General features: G+C 54.1%; 1 protein-coding gene across 4 annotated transcripts in view; it reads left to right on the top strand.

Moving 5' to 3' along the window:
• The window catches only part of ABR (ABR activator of RhoGEF and GTPase), a 180,332-nt gene that overhangs the window by 133,525 nt on the left and 32,531 nt on the right, over positions 1 to 14,276 (top strand). For all 4 annotated transcript variants that reach the window (XM_029212798.1, XM_029212799.1, XM_029212801.1 and 1 more), the window contains 6 exons: positions 755 to 877; positions 1,243 to 1,318; positions 1,659 to 1,763; positions 2,671 to 2,745; positions 5,496 to 5,593; positions 5,998 to 6,129. In XM_029212798.1, the coding sequence (XP_029068631.1) occupies positions 755 to 877; positions 1,243 to 1,318; positions 1,659 to 1,763; positions 2,671 to 2,745; positions 5,496 to 5,593; positions 5,998 to 6,129 (609 nt within the window). The remainder of the gene's footprint in view (positions 1 to 754; positions 878 to 1,242; positions 1,319 to 1,658; positions 1,764 to 2,670; positions 2,746 to 5,495; positions 5,594 to 5,997; positions 6,130 to 14,276) is intronic.

Raw genomic sequence — 14,276 nt, 5'->3', positions numbered from 1 at the left:
GATAATAATAGTGTGATGCTGGGGTGGAGGGTGCAGGGGGCGTGTGACGGGACATCGGCTGGGCGTGGAAGCTGGAACCCAGCCAGGGGAGGCCCCGTGTGCCAGGCCAGAGGTGGGGTCTTCATGCTGAAAGGTGTCTGCAGTTTTTAAGCAGGGTGTCTCAGTGGTACCCGGGATTTAATTTATGGAGATGACTGAATGACAACTCAGAGATGCTGATGCCACTGGAAGATTTTTATTACTTATATTTATTTTATTATAGTTTCAAGAGAAGGGGGCGTGCCACGTGGGAGAGCACCAGGTTCGGTCAAGAGGCAGAAGGAGCGTGGGGAGTGCGTGGCCCAGAGCCTGGATTGTGTTTTCCACAGGAAACAACTTAGGACTGGCTAGTTTGAATAAGGCAGCAGGCTCTGGGCTAGAGTGGTGGTGTCTAGTTGCCCTGGGTTATCTAGGGCAGAGGAAATACTGGATTGTGTGCGAGTTCGTTAAAGGAGATGGTTTGCAAGATCGATTGGTCTGCACACGAGAGACGCACTCACAGAGGAGTCATTTACTAGCTTAGGACTTAGCATGTCCTGGGAGGAGCAGTTTTCTCCGTGGCTGGCTGGGCCCCCCAAGACATCAAATCATCATAAAATATAGAAAAGGGAAAAAAAAATGATGAATACACAGGGGAATGTTGTACGTAGAGCTACTGGGTGAGAAGTGGAGTCTGAGTGTGAAGAGAACCGTCTGTGTCCTCTGTCCCCCGCAGAAAGCCAACAAAGGACAGAGCCGGGCCATCGAGCGCCTGAAAAAGAAGATGTTTGAGAATGAGTTCTTGCTGCTGCTCAATTCCCCCACAATCCCATTTCGGATCCACAATCGGAATGGAAAGGTCAGAAGGGTGGGGATGGAACAGAGACAGTTCCCTTCCTCGGTCCAGGGCTGCCCACTCTCTATAGCTCCTGGCCCTGACCCGTGGGAATCAGGGACTCAGGCCCCCAATTCCCAAGGAGGCTGCCATGGCTCCAGCCCTGGACTCCCTCTCCCTGCTGGTGGGGAGCCAGTGCCCTCTGCTGGCCATCACTGGCACTGCCACTCCTGTCACCGGGCTTCCTAGGAGGAAGGCCTTCCTCCTAGCTGCCCTTCTCCAAGCGTAGGGGTACCTGGGTAAAGGAGCTTCACTGTGGGCCCCAGGATCCAGAAATGTCCTTGGCCTGACTCTGGTCATCCTACTGAATTCTCTCCTCCTTTCTCCAGAGCTACCTGTTCCTACTGTCCTCAGACTATGAGAGGTCAGAGTGGAGAGAAGCAATTCAGAAACTACAGAAGAAAGGTAAAACCCTGCCCCAACTATGCTACCCTGATGGTGATTTGCTTAAGGCATACGATGAATTAGCAATAGGACTGACCCAAAGCCCAGGGCTGTCCAGCTCTCTGTCTCTTGCTCTTGTTGTCTCGTACACACATTCGTGAACCTCTCTAGTTAGATCCTCCAATTCTTACCCCTCCAGCAGCACCCGTGACTATTCCCAGCTGAATGTCTACTCTCCCTCCCTGCCAGTGACCCACTCTGCCCCTAGAGCTCAGCTTTTCTCCTGCAGTAGCCCCCAAGGAAGAGCAGTAGGTCCTAGTGGACCTGTGGTGACATTACCCTCTCTCGTCTCCTCCTGCAGATCTCCAGGCCTTTGTCCTGAGCTCAGTGGAGCTCCAGGTGCTCACGGGATCCTGTTTCAAACTTAGGACTGTACACAACATTCCTGTCACCAGCAATAAAGACGGTAAGATCTGGAACCCAAGGTTACTCAAATCAGCAGGTCCAAGCCCCCAGGGCGTTGCTGGGGCCTTGCACAAAGACCTAGCTAGACACTCAGCTACAAATAGCTGATCTCTGCTCCGCTGGGCTGGGAAGATTCAGTTGCCAGGTACACAGAGAGTTTGAATAGGGGTTGTTCTCTGCTGAGTCTCCAGACAGCCCCAACTACTCCCTGGCCACCTCTGGCTGGAGAGAAGATCTGGCGCCCTGGTGCACTGGGATTGTGTTGTTAATATGTTCCTGAGGTCGTCAGTTCATGGAGCAGGGTGGTGGCGGAGGGGAAGGGTAGGTGGATGAGAGTAGTGTATGAGAAATACGGCTAAAAGTTTCCAGGGATCAGATCTTAGAAGGCCTTGAATGCCAAACAAGGGAGTATGTTGTTCAAGCTGAGGAGCCTGTGGGAGGTTCTGGAGTAAGGGAGGGGTTTGAAAGCAAGCTCTCCTCCACAGTGGGAGTCATCTGCCCCGTATGTCCCAAAGCGGAGGCAGAGCTGGACCTTCTCTTTGCTTGGCACAGAGTGACTTAATATTGGTTAATTTCAAATTTGGAAGGCTAAGCTGAGTCGGGCAGCCAGGGGTTAGGCAGGATTCATGGGGGAGGGAAAGTGCCCCGCGGGAAATGGGACGAAGTCCCTGGCGCAGGAGGAAGGTGTGGACTGGCCACCCAGGCTGAGCGGAGGGAGAAAGGAGCATCGGCCCACATTCCAGGAAGCAGTGGACTGTGGAAGCTTCTTCATCTGGCCACCAGGTGGTGCTGTCGGACCAAGGCACAGACTGTCTCCCGCCCTTTCTGCATCCAACCAGCCTGGGGTGAGGAGGGGAAGAAGCAGGTCTCTCATCACCCCCTTCCCTGGGGGCTTTTCTCTCTTGCAGACGACGAGTCTCCAGGACTCTATGGCTTCCTCCATGTCATCGTCCACTCTGCCAAGGGGTTTAAACAGTCAGCCAGTAAGTACCCCTGACCACCAGCCCCAGGAGAGGCTGGGTGGGCCATTGTTCATCCTTTCACAGAAAGTCCCTGTGGACCCATTGCATAGGGCTTCCCACTGCTCACCTGCTCTGCTCTTGTCTGCCCAGGCTGGGGCCCTGCCAGCTCCTTTGAGATGTGGGGCATTCCCCCAAAGGCCAGGAACCAGCTCCTCTTGGCGGGGGATCATCCCTGCCCTTTGTCTCCAAGGTCTGCTCTTCCCCAAGCCCTTCCCAACCCCCAGGTATCAGAAATACGGGGCTCCAATCCCACACCTGCCGATTACAAGCTGTGTGACCTTGGGCAAGTCACTTAACCTCTCTGAGCCTCAGCTTCTTTCTCCATAAAAGGCAATCATGCTTGTTAATACAGACCTAAGAGCAGGCTTAAATATGACCTGTATGTGTAGTGCCAGCACACTGCCACACACACTTCTTTTTCCTTCTAAATCACCATCTACTACATCAGTGCAGTTCTTAGTATTTCACAAAATACTGTTCCATTTTTATCTAATTTTTCTCCCTGTAGGAATTTGTGAGTCAGTTAGACAGCTAATAGTTTCTCCCCATTTGCCAGATGAGAAAACTGAGTCACAGAGAGATAAAAGGACTTAACATCACGTAGGATCAGAAACCCAGGGTTCCTGACTCCTCTCACTCCCTCTTTTCCCCTCTGGCGGATGAGATCTGCCCTTTGCCTCTCTCCCTGCAGAGCACCACAGAGAGGTTTATGCCATTGGCTCGCAAACAGTCATTTAATAAACATTCACTGTGAAGCCTGAATTCCTGCAGTAAATCTGCCTCCCCTCTCTGTGTTCCCATCACCCCAGGGCAGCACCTGTCATGCTGTTTTGTCACTTAAAATTTGCCTCTTCGGGCTTTCCTGGTGGCGCAGTGGTTGAGAGTCCACCTGCCGATGCAGGGGACACGGGTTCGTGCCCTGGTCCGGGAAGATCCCACATGCCGTGGAGCGGCTGGGCCCATGAGCCATGGCCACGGAGCCTGCGTGTCCGGAGCCTGTGCTCCGCAACAGGAGAGGCCACAGCAGTGAGAGGCCCGCGTACCGCAAAAATATAAAAATAAAATAAAAATAAATTGCCTCCTCTGCTATGAGTTCACAGAGAACAGAAACCACATCTCCTTAATCCTTGGATGAACAGGAGCTCAGAAATGCTGAACAAAGTAGTTTATTTCCAGACACCTACTGTGTGCCTCGGTCCCTTACTAGATGCTGGAGAAAATGCAAACGTGGCCAGCAAGTGGATAGTGCTTGACACGTTCAAAGCATTTTCAGGTGCGTTATCTGCTCTGATTCTCCTGGCATCCCTCTGAGGTCACTGATGCCATTCCCACTGGGCACACAAAGAGGCTGAGGCCCAGCAGGCTCCAGGGACTTTCCCAGGTGGCCCAGTAGGGCACACAGGTGGTGGCATCAAATCCATGTCTTCTGACACTGAAGCCCACGTTTTTGACTCTAGAGCAGCCCTTCTCTCAATATGGCCAGGACCACCACTCTCATCACTCCAGGCTGTGCTGGTGGTACATGCGACAGCTTCCAGGACCCTCCCCACACCCATACAATCCCCTGGCGAGGGGGTGGCCCAGGAATATTCCTGGTCAGTCAGCTCCTTGGGGCTGTGACACACACCCAAGTCTGCAGCCCACTGAGCTGGACCAGGGCCCTCCCATCTCCTGGTGCCCAGATGTCTCATGCTTACTGTCTCTCTGCGTCCTTTTGGCTGGGATGGGCCTCAGGGAGCAGGCCCATTGGGGTGGGGCATCCCACTCCCCCAGAGCAGGGCTTTTACCTCTCAAACTGGGTCAGGGTGCTCAGACATGGGGTGAGGTGCTGCTACAGGGTCTCCCCTCACCTCCAGACAGTCCTCACCTTCTCCCTCTACCGGCCCCCTGACCCACTCAGACATTCATTCTGACTCGGGGAGTTAAGCCTTGTGAATCTTCAGCCGTGGCTTCTTGTCATAGTAAACTCGTTACATTAGGCCTAGGGTGCAGGCACCGTCGTCATTCCTGACTTAGAGATGAGGGCAGTAAGGCACAGAGGTAGTTGGTTTGTGCAGAGCTGGGATTTGACCTGGACAGTCTGACTGCAAAGCCCTTCCTTTTATCCCAGGAACTATCCCCTGGCCCCTGACAAAGGGTTCACTCATAGCAGAATCAGTTAAGGGGCACTTCACGCCCCTCCATCTCTCAGCCACCCAGACGCGTCTCTGCTCTGATGGAGGCCAGGGTGCGTCAGGCCTTCCACATTATTCGCCTGTTCACCTGCGCTCACAGCCTGCTGTGCTCGGATACCCGGTTACATCTAGTCTCTGTCACACCCAGTTTGAGGCAACTCAGGGATGGCTGTACCCGCTCTCCCCTCTGTAGGAAAGCCCTTCTGATGGAGGATGGCCCAGCTGGGCAGCTCCTGGGGCCTGGGAGGGGCACTTATGTCCATCCTCTGACCTCTGCCCCTGGCCTCATGATTCACACTGCAGAGGATTGGCTGTAGTACCCCAAAGCCACCCTCCAACACACACCATTACCCTGAGAAGCAACCTTGGCACCACCCATGGAGGGAAAGACTGCCAGGGCCTGAGCCCGGGAGGGAGTGTGTGGATTTGCAGACCGCCCATGGGGATGCTGGGGGGACCGATGAGTGATCCCCCTTTCCCTTCCGGGTTCCTGAGCCTCGGGCCTCACTCGGTGTGTCTCTGCCTGTCCCCCCACAGACCTGTACTGTACCCTGGAGGTGGATTCCTTTGGCTACTTTGTCAGCAAAGCCAAAACCAGGGTGTTCCGGGACACAACAGAGCCCAAGTGGGACGAGGTGAGTGGAGGGGCTGGTGTCCCCGTGGGGACCCCTGGGCTTGTCCCCCACCATGCCCATCGCACTCCTGGTGCTCATGTTCTATTGGCTGCTTCAGGACAGCCAAGCCTGCTGTTGGGCCAGGTCTGTCCCTGTGACCCCTCTGCCCCCACTTCCCTGCTCATCTGGCTCTGATCTCGGGTTTGTATCTAGACACGGCGTTACAGTTCAAGCCCTAAACTCCACTTCCTCAGTGATTTGGAGGCCTCTGGATCTCCAGAGAATGAGGATGCTGTGCCAGGCCTCACTATGTGGTCCTCACAGGCCCACCTCACCCCCTCTCACCCTTGCAATGGTGGGGTGAGAAGCCACTGGGAAGCCAGGTCAGCTTTGGAGGTTCAGGACCCTGTCCCATCTTTCCCCAGGAGTTCGAGATTGAGCTGGAGGGGTCTCAGTCCCTGAGGATCCTGTGCTACGAGAAGTGCTATGACAAGACTAAGGTCAACAAGGACAACAACGAGATCGTGGACAAGATCATGGGCAAAGGGCAGATCCAGGTGAGAGGCAGGTACAGCCAGGGCACCAGGGCAAGGCTCAGGGAGCTGTCAGGAGGTGGTGCCAGTGGGGAAGGCGTCCTTCTCCTCCACCTTCTTGGTCAGGGTGATTAGCCTTTTGTGACTTGGGTTCAAAGCTGTTCTGAGAAGCGTTCCCCGAGGTGGTTATTCTCCCCTGCTGGAGATGGTGTCTTATTCTAGCCCCAGAAGCCCACATGTGCCTGGTTCCTTGGGCTTCCACATCTGGTGCCAGTGGATCATCCACACTCCTGCAGGACGGACAGTATGGATGACAGCTACCTTTGTTTTCACATCCCATCTTTAGCCTACTAGTGGCTTTTTCCAGGAACACTGTGTTAAGAAGGATTCCGAGGCTGTATCCGTGAGAGCTGTGTTGGATTAGCCCTGTCTCCCATGGGAGGAGTGAGACCCCAAGCATTGGCCACTGGACCGGAAGGGCTTAGGATCCAGCTGAGTTGCTGGGGGCTGGTCTCTGACCTGTTGCTAGGGTTGCTGGGCTTACTCACCTGTGCTAGTTCATTGGCTTAGGGTGGGTCCTGTGGTACGAGCAGGGGCAGGGTGAGAGTATAAATGCCTCAGCTACGTTTCTCGGTGCCTTACCAATGTACAGAGGGAAAAGGGCTTTGTTTGCAGCCTGTGTCTTTGGAAGTTCTGCCAGTTTTGAAGATGGCTGCTATTCACTTACCTGTCAAGGGGATGCAGGCTTGGAGGGGTGCCATTCAGTGTGGAGCTATCCACACTCCGTCTGGCACCTTGTATGGCCTCGTGCTTTTGACACAAGTAGCCTGCTTTGGGTGTGGATTCTCTGAGCGTGCAATCAAAGGAAATGGTAACTGACACCCTGCCGTTGAGCCGTGGGCCTTGGGTACTCTAGGTTTCTTTTTAATTAATTATGTTTTTTAAACATCTTTCTTGGAGTATAATTGCTTCACGATGGTGTGTTGGTTTCTGCCTTATAACAAAGTGAACCAGCTGTACGTATACATATAGGCTTCTTAACAATTGCCCCAGATGCGATCTGGGTGCGGGGAGCAGAATGATGCTTTGTCACAGGAAGCATTTGTTCTCTGATGCACTGTTGAGGCTGCAGAGTTTGGTGCCTGACTCTTGGCTGGGTGTCCTTGGTGGCAGTGTCCCCTTGGGGACTTGCGTGCGCCCCCCCCCCCGACCCTGTCTCAGGCTCCTGTGTTTGAACAAGGGAGATGGCACCATTCAGCGGGGGCCCAGCCGTCTGCCTCATGTCACCCCATGTTCCTGAGCACATCCCTTCTTAATGCTGGGGACCTGCACCTCACTCTTCAGCACCGTTGCCAGGGAGATAGTGCTGCCAGGCAACCACGAGCCGGTCCTTCATTATTTAGGAAATGGGAGCCGATGAGAGTGAGCTCTAGATTCAGTCCCGGGAAGCTACTTCCTGCAGGGATGAGGATGGGGGCCCCATCTGCACATCCCCGGCCCGTCCAGCCCCGGGAGATACCCAGCCAAGAAGCGTGACCGGTGGCCACGCCCCCGGGTCATTTAGTGGCTGCAGGACGGAAGAGTTTACAAGGGTGTCCTGGGCAGCCAGCTCAGTAAGCACCGTGGGCGCCAACCCCCCAGCACCCGGATTCCAGGGTTCGAAGGCATTGTCCCCACCTGGACTTGCAGCCCTGTTGCTTCCCTCCTTTTCACCGCTGTCAGCTGCACGGGCCCCAGGGGAAACACACCATAAATCATTACATCTTGGAGACAGGAGCAGATGGAGGCGGTGGGGGAAGGGGAGGAAGCCAGGTTATGTTTGGCAAAGCAGAAAGCACAGTCTGGTAAGGAAAATGTTTCTGTGTTTAAGCTTCGAGGAATGTTAAATGCCTGGGAGTTGATATTAAAAGAAACACAAACCTTCCTGCTGCCAGCTGACCTGGGCCTGTGAGCCTCCGGTTCAGAGACAGCGTCCTCTGGAGGGCTGTGAAGTTTCCCAGCCCTCAACTCCCCAAGGCCCAGGCCTTGTCCTCAGATGTGGAGCTGTCTTGCCCTCCTTCCTGTGGATCAGAGGGCGGGCTGTCCCCACCAGAGGTGTGCCATGCCTTGTAAAGTCCTCTCACCCTGGGACTACCCTCGGAGCCACCCAGGATGACCGGGCTGGGTTGGAGAGACTGCACTGAACCCCACGGAGCCACAGAACGGTGTCTGTTCCCACAGCTCACTCCCACCTTCCCTCCCACCTCGTGTCCAAGGAAGAGAATTGGAACCAGCCTCTGGCACTCAGTCCTGTTCCCCTTCAGCAGGCGCCTAGGATGGAGCTAAAGGTGGCCTCACAGTAGGGGCCATGTTCAGGGGATGTTCAAGTGGCCTGAAAGAAAGGCAGGGGAAGAAGGCCCACTCCTGTTGCTCCCACTTCTTTCTAAGCCTATCCTCCCTCAGCTCATCTAGAGAACAGCGAGGGATCCCATCTCCTAAACTCCAGGCATTTGCTCCAAAATGAGTCTCCCTCTCTGGGTTGGCCTCATGTGGCAGTGGGGGCAGGGGCCCTGGAGCGGCAGGCTGGGGGGTGAGGAAGGGGCAGCACTGAGTGACAGACAAATGGCAGCGCTAATCACCAACATGTGTGTCTAGCACTTGTGCTCTTGGAGGCCCCTTTCCCAAATGTTCTCGTGTGATCCTTGCAACAGCTCTGTGAGGGAAAGGATGGTCGTATCCACCCCATTTTATAGATGAGGACACTGAGGCCCTGGTGCCTCCGCTGACGGTGAGCAGGGAAGGCCCCGCTCCCTCCTCTGTGCTGTGTCTCCATGGCCCAGGCCTTCATCAGGGAATGCCCCAGCCTGGGTGAAGGGCACTGCATGGCTAGTGGCCTGGAGAAGGAGCTGGGGTGATTTCCCAGCCCTGCATCCCTCTCCAGCCTTTGTCTGGAGTCGTCTTAGCTCCCCGCAAGGGACGTTTCTGCCTGGTGTACCGGGAAGGAAGCAGAATGAGTGTGCGTGGAAAAGAGTCGGGGAAGGGGGACTTCCTCTGCTTCTGCAGTGTGCCCCTCACGGACTGGCTGCTCTGAGGTGCAGGGGCCTGGCCTCAGGGAATCTACTGCCAGATTGGAAAGACAAGAGTATCGATATATGCCACGCCACTAGGGAAAAAGGCAAGGTGCCAATAACGATGCGGGAGATGGTGGTGATGCTGGGCTGCTGATGGTGGGGGTGGGGGTGGGGGTGGGGGTGGTCACATCAGAGAGCTTTCCGTGAGCCCGCACTGGGCTAATGCTCACAGCTGTTACCCCGGGGGATCTTCACAGTACCCTGCGGGGTAGGAAAGTTATCACAGTTTTAAAGATGAGAAAGCTGAGGCACGAAAGGGTTAAGGAACCTGCCCAAGGCCAGGCAGCCAGAGGGTGGGAGAGCCAGGAGTCTCCAGAGCCCCTGCCTTGCCCTCTCCAGGGCAAGCCTCCCATCGTTCCCTGCATAATGAGATGGAAACTTGTGCTGCAGGAATTCAAAGGAGGAGAGATCCTTGTGGGCTGGAGCTAGGGAGGCTTCCAGGAGGAGGTGGAGTGAGGGATTGGAGAGCACTGGGTTTTTTAAATTCCAAAAGCAGTGTTTATATTAGAAAGAGAATTGCAATAATAATAATGAGACTTGAAACACAATCACTGACCGTCCCTACTGCCGCTCCTCTGAAACAGCCGTCTTATTTGTGCCTTTTCCCTTCCTCAGGTATACAGATTTTTATGTGGTTTTAATGATGGTGCGTATCTTGTCTTTTTCTTCTATTTTCAGGTAGCATTACCATAAACCCCCTTTTTTCTAGGTGTGAACGTAGTCTTTATAATTACCTTTCTTGTTACATTGTCTAAAGTACTTTATAAAAATCATTTACATAATGGCCAGCACATTAATTACCATTTTAAGGCTCTGCTATTCTAGCAAGGTGGGCAGGCTCAGCGGGGTGGGCATTCTGGGGAAGGGCACACGTGGCCCAGAGCAGGGAGGGAGGCAGGAATGCACAGGGAGTGTCCCAGGAAATTAAGGAGCCCGCCTGCCCTGGGCTGGAGGGGTTGTGAGCAGTGCAAGTAAGAGGGAGGTAGAAGGAATGAACGAAAGAAGGGGGATCGGTAGGGTTATAGCCAGAAGGAATCCTGGAGGGCATTTCATCCAATCCTGTTTTGAGGGGAGAAGGAAACTGAGACCAGAAAGGGTGAGTGACATAGCCACAGTCACACAGCTCATTAGTGGTTGAGCAAAGGCTCCGGATTCGGGATCTTGATCCCAGTTTGGTGGTGCTTGGTCAGCTGCTGGGCAAATGAGTGAACGGGGCAGGGGGAGACCTGGATGTCAGCCTGTGACTCTTAGGGGTCAGCCCTTTGTCACTGCAAATTTAGTAGAAGATCCCACCATTGGTGCATTTCTGAGCCCTCCCTTCCCTCCCCAGACCTCCAACTTCTCCATCCAGGCCACCCCCACTGTCTGCTTCCTCCTTGCTGCCCCACCCCTGCCCAGCCCAGGAACCCCTCAGCCAGGAGACCCCCCCTTCCTCTGCCTTGGCTCCCTGGCCCTAGGAGACTTCTGTATGTTTGTCCCAGTCTATTTCCAACCATGCTGCTCCAGGCTCCAGATGTGCTGTCCCCAGCTGGGACCTGCTCCCTGGCTGATTAGCATATTCCCAGGATCCAGCCCTCGTTGACTGGCTGGGCCAGAGGGGAGAGTTCTCCCTGAGGACTTCACAGCTCAGTTCCTGCCACTGACTTCAGACTAGAGAGGGGTCTGAGACCTGGGATCCCCTTCATGCCCCTGCTCCCCCGCTTCCCAGCTCAGCCACAAGCCTGGGGATGGGCCCCCAACCTTCGGCCCTGTTCCCTCTGGTGGGACACAGCTACACTTTCCTGTGAGCCTGCTAGGGGTGGTCCCCTGGGCCATAGGAGAGCTCAAGACCCTGGGGTGAGCTGGGGCAGGGTTCCAGGCCAAGAAGGAAGCTCTAGCTTTCCTAATGCCTGGCGTGGTAACTCCCTCTCACTCCCTCCACCCCGTCCCCCTCATTGCAACATTTAGGCCCGTTGGGAGCCTCGCCCTCTGTCCTCTTCCCATCTGGAGCCTGGAGCCTGTGTCTGAAGGGGAAAGGAGGGTGATTTCTTTGACATTCTTGACCTGGCCACTTGGAAGCTTGGAAGTGAGAGGTCAGAGCTATTAGAAATGACACTCAGAGGAGGCCATGAAGGCCAGTCCCCTGCCTTCAGGAGTTGGGTGTGTTCTCAGAGCCCAGATTGGTACATCTGACAATATCTAGACCTTCTTATTTTTTTGTTCAACTGTGGTAAAATATATATACCATGAAATTTACCATTTTCATGATTTTTAGGTTTACAATTCAGAGGCATTCATTAAGTACATTCACATTGTCGTGCAACCGTCACCACCATCCATCTCCAGAACCTTTCGTCTTCCCAAACGGAACCTCCATACCCATTAAACAGTAACTTTTCCATTCCTCCTCCCCCAGCCCCTGGCAACCAGCATTCTACTTTCTATGAATTTGACGATTTCTGGGTACCTCGTGTAAGTGGAATCCTGCAATACTTATCCTTCTGTGATTAGCTTACTTCACTTAGCCCAGTGTTGTTAAGGTTCATCTATGTCGTATGGCAGCGTGTGTCAGAATTTCCTTCCTTTTTAAGGCTGCATAACATTTTACGTATAGATCACATTTTGTATATCCATTCATCCACCAATGGACATTTGGGTTGTTTCCGCCTTAGACTTTCTTACTTTTAAGTGAGGAGAAGAGCATGGTCTCTGAGGATGGAGATTTCTTAGCCTCCTTCCCTCCAGACCCAGGGTTACCACGCCCCCTCCCCCACCCCTTGTTGCTCATCTCTCTCCAGCTGTAACAGGAGATCAGGCCCCCCAACCCCCCAGGACACAACTGGTCACCATTAGCCTCTTTTTAAGATTTTGTTTTATTTATTTATTTATTTTATTTTTGGCTGAGTTGGGTCTTTGTTGCTGTGCGCGGGCTTTCTCTAGTTGTGGCAAGCGGGGCCTACTCTTCGTTGAGGTGCGTGGGCTTCTCATTGCGGTGGCTTCTCTTGTTGCAGAGCACGGGCTCTAGGCGCACGGGCTTCAGCAGTTGTGGCTCATGGGCTCCAGAGCACAGGCTCAGTAGTTGTAGCGCACAGGCTTAGTTGTTTCACGGCATGTGGGATCTTCCCGGACCAGGGCTCGAACCTGTGTCCCCTGCAATGGCAGGTGGATTCTTAACCACTGCGCCACCAGGGAAGCCCTAGCCTCTTTTTTTTTTTTTTTGCGGTACGCGGGCCTCTCACTGTTGTGGCCTCTCCCGTTGCGGAGCACAGGCTCCGGTCGCGCAGGCTCAGCGGCCATGGCTCACGGACCCAGCCGCTCCACGGCATGTGGGTGGGATCTTCCCGGACCGGGGCACGAACCCGTGTCCCCTGCGTCGGCAGGCGGACTCTCAACCACTGCACCACCAGGGAAGCCCTAGCCTCTTTTTTTTTCAATCAATATTTTTTTATTGAAGTATAGTTGATTTACAATGTTGTGTTAATTTCTGCTGTACAGCAAATTGATTCAGTTATACATATATACACATCCTTTTTTTAATATTCTTTTCTATTGTGGTTTATCACAGGATATTGAGTATAGTTCTCCGTGTTATACAGTAGGACCTTGTTGTTTATCCATTCTACATATAAAAGCTTACATCTGTCACCATTAGCCTCTTCTAGTTGAAGAAAACAGCTGCCGCCCGCTGGCTTTCTCTCCCCCAGGTTAGGCATCCCTGTCTCCTTGGCCCTCCTTTCCTAACTTGTTTGTCTTCCCCTCGGTCGGTGGTTTAGATAGATTGAGTGTGGAGTGCAGTTACCCTGACAGTGTAGGAAGAACACTGGGCTGAGGGTGGGAAAATGCATCCAGGTCCCTTGATCTTTGGAGGCCTCAGTTTCCTCATCTATTAAATGGGGACAATTATCCCCACTGTGCCTCTATCACAGGCTTGTTGTGAGACTCAAAGGATGGAATGTCCCTGAAAGAGCTGGTCAGTGCATATCCACGCTTTCACTAGTTTATTCCCGCATTTCTGTTTGTTGAACTCCCTCTAAGTGGCAGGCATTGTGTGGTGGATGCAAAGAATGAACAGGACCTCCCCATGTAGTGAAGAGAACAGAGGAGAATTGCGACCATTCAGTCAGTGTTGAAGGGGCTTTGAGGCCAGACAGATCTGGGCTTCAGTCTAGCTTTCGCCATTCATTAGTTGGGAGAACAGGTTACTTTACCTCTCTGAGCCTCAGTTTCCTCATCTGTAAAATGGGTGGTAAAGAGAACAGAAGGGGAAAGTCCGTGAGGCCCTTGGCACAGGACCTGGCACAAGGCCTGTCCTTGTCTAGTGATGACAGCCCTTTGCCCAAGCCGGCAGGTCCAGGTCCACTGTCCTCCGCCTTCCTGCAGGGATTCTGGGTGTAGCTTGTCAAGCAAACCCCCTTCCCAAAGGCTGTCACCTGCAAGTGGCCCCTGTGTTTGGGCCTTAGGCTGGCTGAGGCCACGTCTGTTTTCTTATGCTTTTGGAGTCAGACCAGCTTTGATGAACCGACCTCGGAGTGGGCAGGAGGTCAAGGTTGGGGCCTCACGACCTGCCAGCCTGAGGTTTCCTGCTGTGCCCCCACCCCGGGCTGAGCAGCTCTGGGCTCATCCCCCTCAGAGCCGGCGGCGTGGCGCAGTCAGGCCCAGAGTGAGTGATGAGCTGGGAACAAGGGGTCATTGTCAGCGGGAACTACTTCTGGTTTCAATTACTCTGCAGGGCATGAGGAAATTCGGAGTGAGTGCAGGTCGGGAGGCTGCTAGGGCAGGAGTCGAGGGCTCCCCCACCCCACGTATCTCCCTCTGGCCCCCGAGGTGTCTGTTGTCCCCGTTTGACTCTGCCCAAGGGTCAAGCATCCCAGCTTTACTGCCCTGGAGCTGGGCTCTGGGGCGTTGGCCTGGTTGACCCAGAACCCCTTCCGCTCGGGTTCCTCCCAGCTGGGTGCCTGGGTCCCTCCCTGTGTGGAACGACAGGGGACATTACCGGGTGTCCTTAACACCTTCTCCCATGCATCCTTCAGGCCACACTGACCACAGCCAGGCCCTGTCCCCTGAGAGTGGCCGGTTTTGACT

This window comes from Monodon monoceros, unplaced genomic scaffold (genome assembly GCF_005190385.1).
Source record: "Monodon monoceros isolate NGI ecotype Baffin Bay Population unplaced genomic scaffold, NGI_Narwhal_1 Super_Scaffold_9, whole genome shotgun sequence".
Lineage (NCBI taxonomy): Eukaryota > Metazoa > Chordata > Mammalia > Artiodactyla > Monodontidae > Monodon > Monodon monoceros.
Note: the sequence above shows the minus strand (reverse complement) of the source record. Positions and strands in the feature narration are given on the sequence as shown.